This window comes from Loxodonta africana, chromosome 14, assembly GCF_030014295.1.
Source record: "Loxodonta africana isolate mLoxAfr1 chromosome 14, mLoxAfr1.hap2, whole genome shotgun sequence".
Lineage (NCBI taxonomy): Eukaryota > Metazoa > Chordata > Mammalia > Proboscidea > Elephantidae > Loxodonta > Loxodonta africana.
Genome location: NC_087355.1, coordinates 79,110,210 through 79,130,445, shown reverse-complemented (window position 1 = coordinate 79,130,445; position 20,236 = coordinate 79,110,210). Strand labels below are relative to the sequence as shown.

At 37.6% G+C, this 20,236-nt stretch overlaps 1 protein-coding gene across 11 annotated transcripts in view; it reads left to right on the top strand.

Annotated features, from left to right (window-relative positions):
* CYRIB (CYFIP related Rac1 interactor B) overlaps window positions 1-20,236 on the top strand; it is a 181,156-nt gene that overhangs the window by 132,691 nt on the left and 28,229 nt on the right. For 5 of the 11 annotated variants that reach the window (XM_064268092.1, XM_010588491.3, XM_064268093.1 and 2 more), the window contains 2 exons: window positions 1,095-1,129; window positions 17,873-17,955. In XM_064268092.1, coding sequence (XP_064124162.1) covers window positions 17,883-17,955 — 73 coding nt within the window. In that variant the 5' untranslated portion in view covers window positions 1,095-1,129; window positions 17,873-17,882. Of the gene's footprint in view, window positions 1-1,069; window positions 1,130-16,878; window positions 16,962-17,872; window positions 17,956-20,236 lie in introns of those variants that run through there. The other 6 variants (XM_064268096.1, XM_064268097.1, XM_023546001.2 and 3 more) reach the window with 4 other exon arrangements.

Sequence of the window (20,236 nt, the reverse complement as noted above, 5' to 3'; positions counted from 1 at the left end):
TCTTCATATAGTCCAGCTTCTCGGATTATTTGCTCAGCATATAGATTGAGTAGGTATGGTGAAAGAGTACAGCCCTGACGCACGCCTTTCCTGACTTTAAACCACACTGTATACCTTTGTTCTAGTCAAACAACTGCCTGTTGATCTATGTACAAGTTTTATTATTTATTTGTACTGTAGGTGAGGGTTTACAGAACAAACCAGCTTCTCGTTAAACAGTACACATATTGTTTTATCACTTTGGTTAACAATCCGATGACATGTCAACACTCTCCCTTCTCTGTCTCGGGTTCCCTGTAACCAGCTTTTCCTGTCCCCTCCTGCCTTCTAGTCTTTGCCCCTGGGCTGACGTACCCATTTAGTCTCTTTTTGTTTTATGGGTCTTTCTAATCTTTGGCTGAAGGGTTAACTTCAGGCGTGACTTCATTATACTGATCTAAAGGGGTGTCCAGGGGCCATACTCTTTGGGGTTTCTCCAGTCTATGTCTGGTCTTTTTTTGTGAGTTAGAATTTTGCTCTACATTTTTCTTCAGCTCTTTCTGGGACCGTCTATTGTGATCCCTGTCAGAGCAGTCAGTGGTGGTATCCGAACACCATCTAGTTATACTGGACTCAGTCTGGTGGAGGCTGTGGTATGTACATATTCTTCACGAGCACAGTTAAGTGTTCTGGAATTCTCATTCTTTGCAATATTATCCATAATTTGTTATGATCCACACAGTTGAATATCTTTGTATAGTTAATAAAACATAGGCGAACGTCTTTCTGGTATTCTCTGCTTTCAACCAGAATCCATCGGACATCAGCAGTGATGTCCCTGGCTCCACATCCTCTTCTGAATCCAGTTTGAATTTTTGGCAGTTTCCTGTGGATATACTGCTGCAGGCGCTTTTTAATGACCTTCAACAAAATTTTACTTGGGTGTGGTATTAATGATACTGTTCAATAACTTCCGCATTCGTGTGTATACTTATATACACATATAGAATAAACATATGCATATGATAACATTCATGAACTTTAACGTTAGCTTTTAAAAAACTTGTTTTAAAGTATAGTAATGTTTTAGACTCTTTTTTTTTTCCTTTATACAGAGGGACAAGGACAGAATCACCAGCACTGGCTGAAGGTAAGTATGTCTTTGGGGAAATGATTATTCCAATACAAATGAAAAGTTATGATTTAAAAACTGCATTGGCTAAATACAATTAAGGAAACTGTATATGTAATATTGTGAATTCCTGAAAATATCTTTAGGAAATACCCTATATTGTTTAATTTTTGGCTTAAAATATGAAGTAGTGGGGAAAATGTAATGAGAGCTTTTTTTTTATAGCTTGCTTTCAATAGGAGAGGTATGTTTCTCTTTGAATTGTTTCTGAAGTCATTTCAGCCGTCACCAATGTAGTTGTTCAGCAGAGGTCTGTGCAGTAATTCTAGTCATTCAGACTTGTTTGTGGTGATATGGGGTGTGTGTCTGTAGTTTTCCTTGGGTGCTAGAAGGGAAGACACTTTCACGCACTATGTTAAATAAGAATTCTACCTGTTGGCTTTGATCCTTTTTTTAAATCTTGAAAAGTACTGTAAAGGATCCTGAATTCTTAAACATTTATAATCCATAATCTTTTCAATTCTAACAAGTTAATGGATATTTGAAAATGTAGTTTTTCTATGGACATATTTTCCATTCTTCAAGAAAATGTTCAGCTTAAAGTCTTCCTGTGCTCTTACCTAGTCATAAACGGGGTATTTACACTTCAAAGCCAGCTTGTAATTTCATTAGTGCTGATAAGACAGCTGTTACTGTGGCCCTCAGGAATTATAATCACCTCACGTACTCTGTATGTGACAGTTAGAATCCCTCCTCAGAATAATGATTGTATGTCTGAAATAAAATACATAGGATTAAAAAGGAAACCAGCTGTATCAAAATATAGTTAGTAAATATTGAAAATATAAATTCATGACAGAGTAGTATATGTACTTAGAGAATATGCTTCAGTGGCAGGTCTGCTAATTAGTGTAATTTCATATAATTCAGCATCTGCAACAATTGTAATAACATTTGTGATGTCTGTTACTGACAAATTCATAGATACTGCTAATACTATAGTTTGTTGCCTACAATCTTGAGTGATGGAATTGCTAAATTACCCATAGAGGTTAATAAAAAAGACTCCTGTCCAAGTTCACAGACCCCTGCATTCCATCTGGGATCTTTGGATCCCAGATTAAGGATTCCTGTCAGTGAAAAGTCAACTGGACTTTTTTTCTCTATTACACTTGAGTAAGTGTAGTCTTTCATGTTCTGTATAACTAACCTAAAAGAAGCAGAGTTATCCATCCATTCCTAAAGAAATATCCTAATCATTTATGCTAGAAGTTTGAAATAGTTTTGAAGAAGCTTCTTTTGTTTGTCGATCAGGTATAACAGCAACAATGGCATGTTGTGTGGAGAAAGGAGTAGAAAATAAGTGTAAAGACTTGGAGAGTGCCTCCTTTATAGAACTCACATTCCAGCTGAAGGATCATTAAATAAACATGGGAAAATTGTCAATGTAAGATGGCAAAAGTTTAACAAGAGCAGTGTCATGAGTAACTGCCACAGGAAGGATGCAAATAGTAAGTGTCCTGTGCTTGTGCTCTGGAAGCACCAAAAAAGGTAGACTTCGGAAAAGTCACAAAGTGTTTCACAGGTTACTTCAGTAGCATGAACTGTACAGTGAAAATGTGCCAGCCTATGTTAGGGAAAACCTGGAAGGGTCTCACTAAATTCAGGTGCTTGTCTAGCATCTTGTAGATGACTTATAAGTGAAGAGAAGGGCAGGCCTATCCAAGTTTAGTTGATAGCAAGAGCAACGTAAAGATCTGTTTTAAAGGGGACCTGGTGGGATGTCTGAATTTTTTTGTCTGTGGTGCTTGGTTCTTTGTAGCAATATGATGTGGCCCTGATGCCGTATTTTAAACATATCCTCAAAAGCTGCACTGCCAGGGTCATTGGATTAAACCCAGTTTGTTTACCAATTTGCTGCTTTTGCCCCAAGCTGCTGCATTGCTCTGGGTGAGGGCATTGAGCTGCATGATTTCAAGTTATTTTCATGAATTCTTTAATGTGGGCTCCGGTTTTCTATCCTTTCTCATGCCCTTCACTTCCTTTTCTTCTCTCAGCCAGCAACTTTAGACATTTGGTAAAAATATGCAAAGTAGTTTAGTTATTTAAACTCTTTTTTATATATAGATATTGTTCTTTTATATGCCCTGTGAAACTTCAAAAGTTGTACTAACTAGATGGCATACTTAGTTCAAAAGTTTATATGATGTACACAGACTGCAGTTTGGTCTTCATTAATGGTTTCAGAGAGTCATTTAAAATTAGTATCTTAATGAGAACAATAGGTTACCTCCTATTTTTGTTTTTTAATAAATCAGCTTTTCTAATATTATTTAGTCGAAGGTATCAGTCCATGTCATTTGATTATTATCACAGAGGTTGTATTTTAAATCTATCCAGGGCATCTGTTTCTACTTGCCAAATGAAGTCAAATAATATTTTTTAAAATGATATAATGAGAACATATATTGAGCTGTAATTTCCACCTCTTCTGCACCATCAAAATGTAATGAATGACCTCTGCTGGAGTCTCCTTAGCATTACAAGAAGTACCGATTTATAATGTGGAAAAACCATTCAAATATCTCTCTTTTAAAACTTAATTATATGTTACCAAGAAGAGAAAAATACATTTAATATTTGGTTTTGTATTCTGTTTGATTATGATGTGCTTGGGGGAGTTGTATTTAAGAACATCATTTTAATTTAAATTCAAGAACAAGAACGGTTTTGACTGCCTTCTCCTAATTCTACTGTATTAAATTCCTTTAGTATGTCAGACCTAAACTGACCTGACCAACAATAGAGAAGTATTTAAGGACATTTCCCAAGTCAACATCTGTCTTCTTTTCTTTATCATTGTACTTTTTCCCCCTTAAAAATTTGTTTTCTAGGAGAATTTTTTTTCCTGATTTAGAAATTTGAGTACTAGTGTTGAATTAATTTTTTTTGAGAACAACTGCAAGAAAAAATTTTAACTCTTGTCAGATGAATTTTGTGTGCTTGTGTTTATGAATAAGAAGCAATGTTGCAAAATGGCTAAGAGGACTGAGTTTGGATTCCAACTTTACTGCTTACTAATTGTTGATGCGGAAACCCTGGTGGCATAGTGGTTAAGTGCTATGGCTGCTAACTAAAAGGTTGGCAGTTCAGATCCACCGGCCACTCCTTGGAAACTATGGGGCAGTTCTACTTTGCCCTATAGGATCGCTATGAGTCAGAATCCATTCGACGGCAGTGGGCAGTGGGTTAATGTTGATCTTGGACAAGTTACTTAATCCTTCTGTGAGGTTTCTTAAAAGTAAAATGGGAATCATGGTGCTAACTAAGTCACAAAATAGTTGAAGATTTCATGATTATGTCTGTACTTAGCATAGTTCATGGCACACAGTAAGATCTGTCATTGACTGACATTCATTTAGTATTGATAGTATGTAAGGCCCTCTGCAAAATAATTTGGGTACAAAGGTAATTAAGATACAGCTACAGGGAAAAATGGTTCTGGTGTCCTTTGTTCCTTTGGCCTGTTACCTTAATATCCACTTCTAAACTTTATTTCAGAAGCTAAGCCCTCATAATTATTAGACAGGAGATGTGTATCATTAATGTTATTTATAATTTCGTGCTTATGTGACTATATATAGCTTGATGGATAATTTTCTTTTGACCTCACTTTAATATACTTTAAGATAACTTCAGTTATTTAGTTGGTTGTCAAATGGTGACGGGATTGTTTAGTTTAGTTCCTGGATATCAGTGGTAACTGGGACCAATGAGTACAGGTGGTTTAAAAAAAAAAACAAAATTTTTTTTTTTTTTTTTAAAGCTCAGTGTAAGAATTGTGTGATTCGTGTTGTATTTATTATCCACCATAGTCATGTTTCCATATAGTGGTAAACATAGGTGCTTCATAAATATTGGCTGAAGTTTCTAAAAATTTCTAGACATCTACTGAAGTTTCTAAAAATAAAGTTATCATTTGAAAGTAGAACGACTTACTCCTTGTAGTTACGCAGATAAAAGTTTTAAGCAGAAGCTAGATGGCTACTTGGCACATCTTCATATTAAGGTTGCCGGTAAAGCTTGGTGTCTTCCATTTTAGTGTGTATGGTCCTTTCCTGGTCTAAGATTCTCTGATTCAGTGAATATTGGTTATAAAGCCATTCTGCCTGATGTCTTTCAGTCTTCAAGGGGACTGGTAAGAAGAGTCCTCATTCCATCAGAAGGATACTTGAGAGAATACCTTATCTTTTAACTTAAAAACTGTGAGAGAAGGAAGGGAAAAGAATGAATTATAAGACCTTCTTATCCATTTCAGTTATAAAATGGTGTAACTGGGAACGATGGTTTACTCCTAGATGCCAAATTCTGGTGGACTTCCCAATCTTTAGGAATTTCAGGGATTTTATCTAAGTGCTGTAACGTATAAGAACAAGTGAAATCCATTGAAATTCACTGGTGATAAAGAATATTGTGGAAAATGCCATTACTGTTTAGGTGAGCTTTAACTTGTTAACAGTAAACCTTTAACCTTGTCCTTGGTTGAATTTATCTTTTAAGCTTTGTGAAGTTGCATTTTGTTTCATTTGACCTAAAGCTCTCCTTTTACAGGATGCCATTAGTTTAGGTATTCTCTTACAAATTAACGAGCATTTTGACTTGAATTGCTTGAAGCTAGAGTTCCAAAGATGAAAAAGATGTAGACTTCCTACATGTTCGAAAGAACTTCGTTGTAAAACACATCAAGGAATTGACACTAACATAAACTATCTGTTGACTAGAAAAAGCCCATATATATAAAATAAACTTGGTAACAAAAGTGGACAAGTACAGAGAGGAAAAATTATAAGTCAGTCTCACGAAATAATCCAAAGTGAAATACTAATAAACCAAACCTAGAAATATGTTCTTTAAAAATGACCAAATAAAGTTGATCCCTAGAGTGCAAGGATGGTTTTTGCGTTAGAAAATTAGTCATTAATCTACCATATTCACTGATTAAATGAAAGACGGTTGCTATTATAAACATAGCGGTTCTGCATCACAAAACCAGAAAAAAACAAACCTGCTGCTGTTGAGTCGATTCTGACTCGTAGTGACCGACCCTATAGGACAGAGTAGAACTGCCCCATAGCGTTTCTAAGGAGCACCTGCTGGATTTGAACTGCTGACCTTTTGGTTAGCAGCCAAGCTCTTAACCACTACGCCACCAGGGTTTCACGGTGGCCTGTAATTAAACGAAGAATAGAATCAAAATCCCATCGGAGTTTTTCATAGAACCTGACAATCATACGTAAGTGAATAAAAGGCTAAGAATAGTTCAGGCAATTTTGAAGAATTGTTATTAAACAATAAGGAGAGACCACAAAAAAGATGAAAGATTGGATTATGTATGACAAATGACAACATAAATAAAATTATTTACAGGCTGACAAAGTATTTGCCATGTATATAAGCATTAAAAGATTTGTATCCAGGATATGTATGAATTCCTAAAATCCGTGGGGGAAAAAAGTGGATGGCGTGTCAGTTGGAGTCCAGTTAGGAAAACAAACCACTCTGAGCATTTCAAACTGGGGAAATTTTAATATTCAGGATTGGTTACAAAGATAGTAGAAAGGCTGGAGGAGCAAAGGAGGAAATGAGTTGCAAGAAAGGACAGGGTGATGTCTAGAGATAAGCTGCCGCCACCACCACTCAGCTGAACCCCACAGGCTGTGCCTGCTTCTGCCCCTTAATTGGGGCATTGGACACTGGAATGGCTCCATCCCTGCTGTTCTGTAGCAGCTGATGGCCTGTTCTGGTCAGAAACAGGAAGATTCTCTCCTCCTCCTCCTTTTTCCACGTTACACAGAGGAGGAAACCCAGATGGGTGATAAACATAAAAAGATGCTCATTTTAACTGGTAATCAAGAAAATGAGTATTAAAACATTAATGAGATTTTTCACACTCTAAAAATTAAAGTTTGAGATTTCGGAGAGTGGGAAAAGAGGGAATCTTTTACATTGCTGGTGGCCCAGTGATAGAAGTACTTTGGAAAGCAATGTGGCACCATCTAGAAAAGTTACAGCTACCTTTTCATTTCTAGGTAGCTGTGCAGCCCAGGTGGCGCAGTGGTTAAGAGCTTGATTGCTAATCAAAAGGTTGGCAATTCAAATCCACCAGTCTGTCTGTGGAAACCCTTTGGGGCAGTTCTACTCTGTCCTGTAGGGTTGCTGTAAGTCGGAATTGACTCAATGGCAACGGTTTTGGTTTGGTGGTCTAGAAATTCTCATACATGGCCGAAAGTATATATAGTGTGTGTATGGTTGCGTAAGGCATGATTTATTGTTACAGAAACATTGAAAACAACCTTTACAGTCCATCAGTAGGGGAATACATAAATAAACTTTTCTTTGAACAGTGGAATAGTTTTCAACAGCTAAAATGAATGAACTAGAGCTACATGGATAGTTCTAAAAGAAAAAAAGTTGAATGAGAAAAGCAAATCTTAAAAGGATTCATATAGTATGTCTTTTATGCAAATTGAACAGCATAACAGTATTATGATGTTAATGGATTTGTACCTTTGTAATAAAAATTTGAAAACTAGGTCTGGAAGTGAGGCATGCTTTTAGAGGGTGGGTTTAAAGATAGTGATTACCTTAGCAGAGGGAGGAAAGTGGGAAGGGCGAGAATGGGAGGTTAACTGTAGAAAGAGTGGGAACCATGTGAGGCAAAATGTCAAAGTGTTATTATTTTAATTTGGGAGGTAGTGTCAATATGATGATTTGTTCTTTGCTTTCTTCATGTTTGAAGAAGTTTCTAATTTAAAGAAATAGAAAAGAGAGAATAAAGAACCAGCCCCTCTGAGAAGCCTTTACTGACCTTACCAAGGCCAGGTTGCTCTTAGATGCTGTGAAATCGACTCCCACTCTTGGTGATCCGATGTACAACAGAACAAAACTTTGCCCAGCCCTGCAGCATCTCATCAGATAATATTCTGTTGTGATCCATAGGGTTTTTCATTGGCTAATTTTTTGAAGCAGATTGCCAGGCCTTTCTTGCGGGTCTCTTTTAGTCAGGGAGCTCTGCTGAAACTTGCCACCATGAATGACCTTCCTGGTATTTGAAATACCGGTCACATAGCTTCCAGCATCATAGCAACATGCGAGATGACAAACTGACAGATGGGTAGTGGAAGGCTAGGTTAGATGTTCCTTTTTCTGTGTGTTCATAGCATCCTTTGCTTTTGTTTGAAAGCATGCCATACACTCTTGTCTATGAATTCCTTAATGCCAGATGTTCCCTATCTATCACAGGGATTGGTAGATAGGTGCACAATTCAATGACATGAATTATATTCCATGTATTGGGCACCCCACATGCCTGTCAGTCAGAATGCTCCTTAGAAGCAAGAATGGCAAGACTTCATCTCACATACTTTGGACATGTTATCAGGAGGGACCAGTCCCTAGAGAAGGACATCATGCCTGATAAAGTAAAGGGTCAGTGAAAAAGAGGAAGACCCTCAATGAGGTGATTGACACAGTGGCTGCAACAATGGGCTAAAGCATAACAACGATTGTGAGGGTAGTGCAGGACTGAGCAGTGTTTCATTTTGTTGTGCGTAGAGTTGCTGTGAGTAGGAACCGACTCGATGGCACCTAACAATGATGTTGTGCAGCCATCACCACTGTTCATTTCCAAAAGTTTTTATCACCCCAAGCAGAAAATTAGTATCCTTTTAGCAATAACTCCTTATTCCTCCCTGTCTCCAACCCCTGGTAACCTGGTAATAAACTCTTATCTATGCATTTGCTATTCTAGGTATTGGGTGGTTTAATTTTTAATGGCCTGAGGCATGGTAGAGTACCAGTGTTCTGTGAATCAAACTCAGAGATGCCATGACAGTCTGATACAGTAATAATCAGTTATGGTTCTCCACCACGTAACGAGTGGTAGTGGTCTCCTGATTTCTTTATGGCACACAACCAGACATCCAAATGCCGGTCTTTAAAATAGTTGAAATAAGATTTTTTCATTTTAAAATGGCCAAATCTAAGTGCACCCACTAGATGTCAGCACTAGGAAAGGTGCAGCCTCACGTGTCAGAATCATAGCCAGAAGGAGTGTGAGAGATTAGTCTAACAAGAAGTGAACCGACTTGTGTAAAGTCACATATTTCGTGATAGAGTCAGGACTAGAAACCCAGTTTCTCAATTTTTAATCCATTGTTTTTCTCTAAGTCAATTTCTCTTAAGAGTTTAAGTCCTTACTTTAAGTCAAATTACTTAACCTACATGTAATTTGGAGCCGTGGTGGCACAGTAGTTAAGAGCTCAGGCTGCTAACCAAAACGTCAGCAGTTCATATCCACCACTTGTTCCTTGGAAACCCTATGGAACAGTTCTACTCTGTCGTCCTATAGGGTCGCTATGAGTCGAAATCGACTTGACAGCAACGGGTTGGGACGTGTAATTTATTAGCCTGAAAATGTGTTATCTTGACATGGACTTAGGGATTCTTTGTGAGATTTTATTATTATTGTGATAGTTTTATAGGCAGGAACCCAGTAATATCTCAGCCCTTCTGTTTTTAATAACACCTTTCTCTCTTTACAGCCCCCAAAAGAAGGAGAATCAAAGGTTCACTTTATTAACAGCTAAACTAGCAGCTGATAACTTCTAATACAGGGCTCTATGGTAACAGGTGATTTAGGAAGTGTTGTTAAGATTGAGGATTAAACTACTCTTTATAACCTTCCCTGTATCTGCCAGACTCCAAGCAGGAAAGCAGAAACCATGCTAGGTATTTTAAAACAGGAATTTAATATTTACATTATTTACAGAAGTGTTGGAAGCCTGAAGGAACAGAAGGAAGATGCTGGTGGCAGGGGGCGCGGGGAACCACAAGGGAAGAGATGGGTTAGGCAGAACTGAGCCACTCAAAGGAGGAGCCCCACAAGGCAAAAGTCCCCAGGCCTCTGAAGAGGGGGCCGGACACTGCACTGCTTTTAAGGAGCTCCAGAAGAAGCTAGAGCCTGGAGCTGTAGCCATCTTTTGCTGTTGGAGGAAGTGCTGACAGGACTTGAAAAACAAAAAGAGGGACTGACCGTCTTTCCCCATTTACCAGTTTCCTTTTAATGCCGTCCATTGATGGAATCTAATGGGAAAGCAGCTGACAAAGGAGTCTGGGAAACGTACTTTCCAGATTTTTGTCCGAGCACTGTAAAGCAGATTATAGAGAGAAACGCTTGGGGCTGAGAGGTAATAGGTAAATAAACAGCACAGTCCGCCTCTTTGGCTACTTAGCATTCATTTATTCTTGTTTAAGTACAACAACGTAATGTTTTCCTGCCACTTTTCAATTCTTGATTTCCAGGAGCTCATGTTCAGATCATCTAGGGATTGAGGTGGGAGAAAAAACTGAATATAAAGCCCCAGAGGGGACATTGAGTCTACTTTTTTATCAAGTTGTGTGGAATGGAGAATAAGGGGAAGAGTTGAATTCCTGTGGTCTCAGGTTCTGCTTAAGCTTATTCACTACATAAGCCTCAGAAAACAAAGAAGGGCCAGGGATAAAGGGAACTCTTGGTGTATGCCATTTAATGAACAGATATTTGTTGCTCAGTCATTATTGTGCAAGAACAAAAGATACTGTTTGCAACTTCTTGAGAAGGGAGAGAAGGTTGAAAAGTAATTAGCAGTGTAACTGTAGAGCATAACAGCATAATGTGAGGATAATTATTACAGATACTTTATTGGTAGATGTGTTTGAGTTGATTATTTCCATTAAACTGGCATTTAGCTACTGGGGGCTTTGTTAGTTCTTACATAAGGCCATTTTAGTGTTTTCAGTACTATCAGCTGCCAGATTCCTACTGTGAATTGCAGCCATTTCAGAAGCCAAGAAGGAATTGTGATTCTACCTGTTCTTTAAATTATTGTGTACCTAACTGCACTTTTAAATAAAAGAAATGCCACTGGATCTCCCCTATTTAAGGCTATCAAGTTAATTCAATAAGTATTTATTGACTGTTTACTCTGGTGCAGTGATTGAGTGTTTGGCTGCTCCTGAAAGGGCTGCAATTCAAACTCACCAGCCATTCCGCAGTAGAAAGAGATGGCAGTCTGCTTCTGTAAAGATTACATCCTTGGTACCCTGTGGGGCAGTTCTACTCTGTCCTGGAGGGTCGCTACGAGTCAGAATCAACTTGATGGTAACGGGTTTGGTTTGGTTTTATGTTGAAGATTTTCTTTGTATATGTATGTCAGTGGTGCATCAAATAGTGTCGGTTCTGCCAAGGCCAAAGCAGAAAATCATACAGTAAATTCATGGGATACATGAATAAGTTAGAAAGTTTATGAAAGTTTAATTATAATTCTATGGATTTTTACCTTGTACCTATTGCTTTAAGCAATCACTTGAGAAATGCTTGTCTTTAAGGTGAGGACTTGAGATTTGAACACTGGAATGACCAATATGAAGGTCATTTGATGGCCTTTACCAGAGCAATGTTGGTGGTGTGGGGTTGGGGCCAAAGCTAGGTTGAAGCAGGTTTAACAGAATGCAAGGAGACGAATAAGAGACCATGAGGATAAGCAACTTTCTTCAAGGAATTTTGCAGCAAAGAGAAGCAAAGGAATAGGGTGGGAGCTGGTAGGAGAAATGGAATCAGATTTATTTCTCCCATCTTAAAAATATCTGCATTATGCAAAGGGGAAGGATACTGAAAAAGAATAGACATAAAGTAGGAAGGGCACTCAGGAGATTGTGTTGTCCTTAATGCCAAATGAAGAAAGTATCTAAGGAAGGAGTGAGTGATAACTGTTGAGAAGTCCAGTAAGTTGAATATTGAGTGAGAATTGACCTTGGAATTTAGCCAGGTGCAGATTTTGGTGATCTTGATAGGGACAGCTTCATCGTAGTGGTAGGCATAAAATCCAAATTGGAATGAGTTCCAAGAATGAAAGGTGAAAGCATGGAAGCTAGTGAGGGGACATGAAGTCTTTGTAGAAGAAGGTGAGTGGGAGAAGTGGGATCATAGAGGAAGGGTTAGCCATCTGGAGCCGGCACGTATCACCTGCTGTAATGGGAGGAGAGTAGAGTGTATGGTTGCTGATAAAGAAAGGGTGGTGGGAAGGACGGTAGATATTTCCATTTTTTCTGTGAGAAAATGTAGCAAGGTCATTTCTTGTATGTGAATATGGCTGGTGGGTTGTTGGAGGTCCTCAAGAGTTTTTAAAACCTGGTCGAGTGGGAGAGTAGACTGATTAAAACCTTGTTCAGTGGGAGGGTAGATTGGGGATATGTAGTAGGATTGCCAGGCAGAACCGAGGGTGCACTCAATGTTTGTGGTCTTGCATTTAAAGCAGGCTTTCATCTCGGGCAGTTTTGCCCCCCAGGGGATATTTGACAATATCTAGAGACATTTTTGGTTGTCACAGCTTGCGGGGGTGGTGATAGTGGAGCTACTTGGCTTCTGGTGGGTTGAGGCCCAGGTGCAGCTAAATATCCCGCAATGCACAGGACAGCCCCTACTGCAAAGTACTATACAGCTCAAACTTAATAATGGTGAGGTTGAGAAATCCTGATTTAAAGTGAAGCTTGTCAGTATGCTTATGCATTTCTCTTTCTTCCCCTCCTTTTCACAAATATTAAGCTTATAATCTGGACACAAGGAAGAGTGACCCTACAGAAATACACATAATTAAGGTTGTGTTTAGTACTCTGAAGGAGTGAGCTAGATAATGTGATAAAAGGTAGTGGGTCAGAGGGCGCATCTACTTTAAATAAGGCTGGCAGAGGAAAGCCTCTCTGAGGAGGCAGGTTTTTTGAGGTCTGAAGGGTTAAAAGAAGCTAGCCATGGAAAACGCTTGGGACTAGCATTCTAGACACACAGGAAAAATGCTATAAAGACTCTCGAGCTTGAGAGAGTAAATGAAGGGACAGCATCTCTTGGGCCGTTTCTAGAGAAATGGGAGAAAATGGTATAGTAAATGTAACATGTAGTTCTGTTTCCACCTGCTTCTATTGTTATTCTAATTAAGGAAATTTCTTTTCAAATGTTTTATGGGAAAATGGTCTGAAGTATTTATGATGTGCTTTATGTAAGCTTAAAAATACATTCACAAACTACTGGGCTGGAAGAGGGTGTTCCTTTGTAGATAACGCACCAACTTTGAAACAAACCTAACAGAAGAGCTCAAAATCACACAAACCCACCAGAAATACTACAAACTCATGACATAAAATGTATCTGGTTTCTATGTGTTAAATTTGTGTCAAATTTTTTCTTGGCTTATTTGGCAAATATTTACAATATTTAGATTAAATCCAGGGATTACAATAAAAAATAATTTAGAATTCTTTAGGATGAAAAAAGACTTACTGTCCAATATTATTCTAAATGATATTTATTAATTCCTTTGGAAAAAAAATTTAAATAGTACCTCTAAAATACATCAGTAGTATTTTCTATCAAGTTCTACATAACTCGTTAAAATTTTCTTATGTTTTTGGGTTTATCAGGATTTACTTATTCATCTGAAACTTAGAAATTTTATTAGTCAGAACTGTTTTAGATGTGGGTGACCGAAATCCAGCTCAACTAGACAGGTAAAAGGGGGTAATGGGTTACAAGAAACCAGGATATCTTAAAACCAGAGGGAAAGAATCAAGCTGCTTTAACAGGGAAATCAGCTGGAACTCATGACTCCAGGACGCTTTCTGTGACCTCACTGAATATTGGCTTCTTCTCTTATGACAAACTAGCTTCCTCTGTAGCAGGAAGTAACGGCTCCCACGTGTTCCCACGCCTCACATTCCACGTATTTTTTTTTTTTTTTCTTTTTCTCGTTCAGTCAGGTAGCTCCAACAACAGTGACAGCAGTAGTATCAAATAAACAGCCAGGCATGGTGCCAAGTGTTTTACTTTGTCTCGTTTAGTAATTTTAGGAACCCTTTGTAGTGGCTATTACCCTGCACGTTTTACAGATGAGAAAACTGAGGTGTATGTTATGATGGAACTGTTTTCAGATCTTTGAAAAATTCCCTGAGTTTTTGTTCAGAGACGTGCCTGATATGGATTGCCTACTCAGCAGTCTGTCCTGTGTGCCATATGGTAGAGGAAATGGCTGCAGTTGTTCTAGATCATTGGTCCTTAACCAGCGATGACTTTGCCCCTCAGGAGACACTGGACAGTGTCTGGAGACACTTTGGTTGTCACATCTTGGGGAAGGGGAGGGTCCTGCTGTCATTTAGTGAGTAGAGACCCAGGATGCTGCTAAATATCCTACAATGTGGGCATACCCCCACAAGAAAGCGTTACTTGGCCAAATGATACAAGGCTGAGAAACCCTGTGCTAGAGAAACTGAGCTGTTTCCAAACTAAGTGACTGTGTATGGGATGAAGAGGTAAGAAATTTTAGATTCTTGAGCACTTTGGAGAGTGAGTAGGTCAGGACCAAGTATGATGCAGTAGTAACGGGTGCAGGAAGGAAGGACTAAGTAGTGGAAGAGCTGTGCAGAAGGGAATGCGGGAAAATGCAGCAGACATACTTGGCTAGTTTTAGCAGTTTTCCTGAGGAGTGACTGACTGGCTTTGTGTGGGTGCCCAGGTAAAAAGGTAAGGAAACCTAACCTCTCTGTTCTCCCTCTTTCCTGTACCTGGTGATAGCCTCCTGCTCCTAGGATTAATTTTAGAACAACATTTCAGCCATATCCTTGACCAAAAGGGGGTGAAAATGGGCTTTGTGATTTACAATGTTGAAATTAGTCATAATTTGAAGACTCTGGTTTGTGTTAAACAGTTATTATTTTAAAAAGTTATTTTGTGATTTTGGGTTGTAATAGCTAGCATTTACTGAATGCTTTCTGTGTGCCAAACACTGTGCTAAGTAAGCGCTTCATCTCACTGACCACTCATAATAACCTTTTGAGATTGTTAAACTATAGTTATCTGTGTTTTACCGACCATGAAAATGAGTCCCAGAGAAATTAACTACCATCCTCAAGGTCAAATAATAAGCTGGAGCTGGAATTCTGGTTTAACTTCAGAGACCAAACTCAGCACCAAATGGTGTGCTGCCTTTTCCCTGCTAAAGACAGTTAAAGTCCTTTCTTGTGACATGTTTTCAGTCTGTACTGGTACTTTGGATATCACTCGGTAGATCTTTGTATATTTGGTCTTAGTTCTTATTATTGAGAAAATTGATGTGTGTTTGGAATCACTCGAAAGCTTTTAAGAAATTAAAGCTGTAAAATGCAGTGTTTCCAAATGAGTCTTTAAAAAACTTACGAAATAAGTTTAGTTAACTGATTCGAGGTAATTTTTTGGATGTGACAATTTAAGAATGATGCTTATCTTTTCCTTACGTTTAACAAAACCTTGGTCTTGTTAATATTTTTAGTGTATAAGGTAATTAAGATGAAATATTAAATGTTTCTTCCTTCAGTCCCACCTACTCAGTTTATCTGTGTGAAACATCATACAGAATCAGACTGTTGAAACTCCGCGTACTAGGGGTCTGTATCCTCAGAAGTAAGATCCTGCATCTCCCACTGAGATAATACTGCTTCGAAAGAGAGGGACCGTTCAGTATTTACCATATTTGTGAATAAATTGGATTGTTTTTGACATTCTATCAAAAAATGTGTTTCAGCCCATCAGACTTCCACTCCTAAAGCAAATAACTGTTATATATATGTATGTATGTCCTCTGTGGGAAGCTTGAAGTTAGGAACATACGCCATTGTCGGGGAGCAGGTAGAGGAAGGCGGGACAGCACAGGTGGTCAGCAGTACTGTTCTCAAACTTCTTGTAATGGGGTGAGGGATAAAGTGTCTTCTTCCATTGAAAATACTGCTACTGATACGTTTTGTATTTGCCAGCAGTTTGTGATTTGTAGAAAACAGCCTTGAAAGAAAGAAATTAGAGGGAGGGAGGGGAGGGAATGTCTGCCTTCCCTATAGTTACTGCAACTTCCAGGTTGGAACCTGGTTTCCTGGACGTTCCTGACATCACCTCCTATACCTCTGTGCTCACTGAGTCCAAATTTATGGGGAAAATTTATGCCAATGCCTTATTTTTACTTTTTTTCTCTGCAAATTTACTAAGTTATGATAATAGCTGGCTCCCTATGTGTTTATTTGCTGTGTTAACTTTAAGTTACATACTTTATATATAGTTTTACAGTATATAGCTGAGTATTTAATTTAAGAGTTAAGTAAGACAAAGTTTCATCAATCTTAGGAGTATAGAAGATGTAAGAAATTGGTTTATGTGTGGTAAAATTTTTAAAAAACAAGTCACTAATTGATAACTTCCTTCAGTCTTCAGTGCTTAAATGTGGTTTGAATACTGTCTTCCTTGTATTCCCAGTAGGGTTTGATTTTGCAAGAAGGAAAGTATCCCCATTAGTTAAAAGTAATGGTCTCAATATTTACTTATCCTAGTAATCTATTTTTATGTTAATTTAAATTGAGAATATATGCCTCAGAATTTTTAAAGGAGTAATACTAGCATAGGTAATAATCAAATGTAAATATTGCAAGTTTTTTCCCCTATGTTGCTTTATGTAACTTTTTTGATAATGTGGGGAAAAAAGGAACAGACGCTAATAAACTCAGAGCCAAATGTGCTTTTGTTGTTCCAAATTTTCAGTGGCAGAAGCATATAAACCTGCACCTGTTGGTAATTATGAGCAAGCCAGCCTTTGCCGAATCCCAGGCCTCTGCTTAAAACTTTTACTGGAACTAAATGATGTTGCCATTTTTATTTTTAGGTTTGCTGGCATGGGTAATCTCATTAAGGTGCTAACCAGGGACATAGACCACAATGCAGCACATTTTTTCTTGGACTTTGAAAGTAAGTCTCTTTAGCCCTTCACAGCTGGTGCATAATGGTAAAGTTGAAAGATTAATTCTACTCACACCACAGTGAAGGCCAGCCAGAATACTTGTTGATAAAACGTGGGGATCAGAAAAAAAATTGCATGATTTTTTCTTAATTGTAGGCAAACATCACCATCATATGTACAATTCTTCAGTTTTTCATTTGCTAAAATCATGTTGAGTCTGTAGCCAGTGCTGTCCTTTCATTAGTCCATGAAGCAAGTAGCCTTATGATGAACATTCTAACAGTATACTTTAGTGACTATGTTGAACAGTCTGTTTGCAGAATCTTTTAATAATTTCTTTAAAAATCAGAATTGTGCTGCCCATCCAGAATCAGTACTTTAAATAAGATTATTAATAATCCCAGTTGGTTAGAAATATTGCTGTATTTAATGATCAGTGACCATAGGACATAAGTCTTACATTCTGCTATTTCAAGAATAAATGCAAAGTTGTGCCTTGGCCCAAACACTTAATATTTAACTTTGAAATAAATTGTTGTTTCAGTGCAATAATAAACAAGATTGCATGTGAACAATTGTAGACCAGAGATTTGTTTGGCGAATACTAGCACTATTGGAATACTTGAAGAATTTTTCATTATAAGGCCATTAATGAAACTTGTCTTGGGAGAATTTTGAAAAGAATTTGAACATCAGTTGTACCGTTGTGTGCAGGAAAACCACATTTCACCTCTAGGTCCTACAAATCAACACCTTGAGAACCAGGTTTGCTGTCTGCCAGAGCACAAGTCTGGGTGACCTGAAGGACGAAATCATGGCCTAATGAACATTTTCCCCATTATTTTATTTTATTTAATATATTTCAGATGTTCTTTTTTATAAAGGGATATTTTCTCTTTTCTCATTCTTGTCTCGACAGGTACCTTAACATGGGGAATCTTCTTAAAGTTTTGACATGCACAGACCTTGAGCAGGGGCCAAATTTTTTCCTTGATTTTGAAAGTGAGAAGATGATTTTATATCTATTTCTCTTTGCCTGCAGTAGACTGCGTTTGTCTTGCACTAAATGAATGTGTCCACCTTGCCATCTTTTAACTGCTTTGCATGACTGAGCTATGAATTGTATGAGTAAAATTTCCGACGCCTTCTAGAACTACAAGTCCTAGTTTATGGGTTAAATTGTAATGATAAAATGTCTATTTGAATTTTTAAAAGAGATTTTTATATCTCTTATTTGGGCATTATTTTATAATTTGAGATCAATTCTCTAATGAAAACATTTTTATGAAAAAGTTTTGGTGGAAGGAAGCAACTACTACCTCCATACTTATTAATAGAAGCAATATTTGGGGAAACATGGCAGTTGAGAAAAATTGACTAGGTTTTAATTACTCTATGCATATTAAAGTGTTTTAAATACAAATCTGTTCATGAAGGCCATTCAAAGCTCAGTAATTTGGGCATAATATTAAAAGGTAAGTGTGAACCTGAACTATTTAATCTTTGCAGATCATTTAATTTGAAACGTTAAAAAAATTTTCATTATATGTATTTCAGGAATTCGTTTTTTAAAATTTTAAATAAAAAGAAAAATACTAGGTTCACAGACCTTTAAGTAATTTGCCTTCTGTTTGTTTTATGTTGCATGACCTATTGTAATATGGTCTAAGAGGGGCAGGTAAGTGTCATTGACCCTGGTGCATGTTGAAAGCTTTTGCTTTTTTGGCTGTCAGTATTGCTTCAGCTTGTCTCTGTGTCCAATTGAGAAAAATGATATTAAATTGATGTTTTAGTGTGAATGTTGCAATTTTAACTGATCACTAAAAAATTGTTAGGAAAGGGTGAAGAGATAGCGTTTAGGTTTTTAAATCATTGATCCCCTTACGTTTTTATTTGAGATATAGTATTGGATGAAAAGATTTTTAAATACTTAAGACTTTTCTAGTTTTAAAAACAAGTCCCCTAAGCCCCCAGAGATTAACTGCAATTTAGTTTATATGTAAAAGTTCTGTTACAGTTCGTGTGCAGGCTAGTAAAGAGTAGTAATGTCAGTATCCGGACCATATTAAATTGTTGGGTTTGGGGGGCAAAATGTGTTAGCTGAACACTAGTGTTCTTGACCCTTCTCAACAATTTAACAATGCTGCTTTAAATGCATGTTTAGCATGAATTTTAATCAGCTCCCGATGTCAAGCAGATTGCCGATTTGAAGATGATTCTTTCAGATGAGGCAGCTCACCTAAGAGCTGTATTCCAGTTTATCTGCATCTGTTTCAAACTTGGTCTTGTGTATCTTTCTGCTATTCTGTTTCCTTTTTTCCTCTTTGTCTCAAATTCCTTACATTTGCAGAATCTTGGCTTTGATATGGTCAAGATCTTGTTCAAGACTTGGCACTTGATCTTTTTATAAACCTAACGTTACGTTATGGTCAAGTGAGAAGCAAGAGTTTAATGTATTTAAAAGATGATTTGTTCTTGGTTTATCAGCCTGTAGGGGTTTGGATCATTATTCTTTAAATAACTAATTTAGTGACAGAAAGAAGTTTAAATTGCTGACAACAACAATAATAATAACTAGTAATGAAGAACTACATAAAGTGTTAACTTCTTAAAGGCTGGTATAAATTAGAATATGATACTTGGCCCACATCAGCCAGTGTGGAAGTTTTGGTTTGACGCTTTAGTTGTTGACATTGTATTCCAGGCCAGAGTTTACCGTTGTTCTTATTTAGACTTAGAAATGTTGTATTGGATTCTAACATTGGACTTCTCTTAATGTTTTCTCTCAATATTTGCATATTCTTCATTTTGGGAGTATGTTTTTTTAAAAGTTGACCTTATCATTGGGCTACTGTAGTGAACTTGGCCTACAGACAGGTCCTCCTTTATATTGTTTGATGTTAGACTCAAAGTTGCCAGCACATTGATTTGCCAGTTTCTTATCATTACTTAGAATAAAGTGACTTTTTTATCAAATAGGTAATTGAGTACTACATGTTTACTTCTAGATGCACAACATTCAGGTCCCCAGAATGGTTTCACTATCCCATCATCCTCAGTGGTTAAATCCAGCCCAGTATGTCTTTGTGGTTGGCCACATAAGGAAATAAATCCATGCAGATATATCTGACTTATATCAAATTGTGCACAAATGATTCCAGCGCATTTGAAACATGGTTTAGTGGGATCCTGTAGTTGATGACATGGCGCGCCTCCTGCGTGCTAGGCAGTCGGTGTTGGGGCTGCAAGGGTAACTAAGATACAAGCCTGATAGGGTAGATAG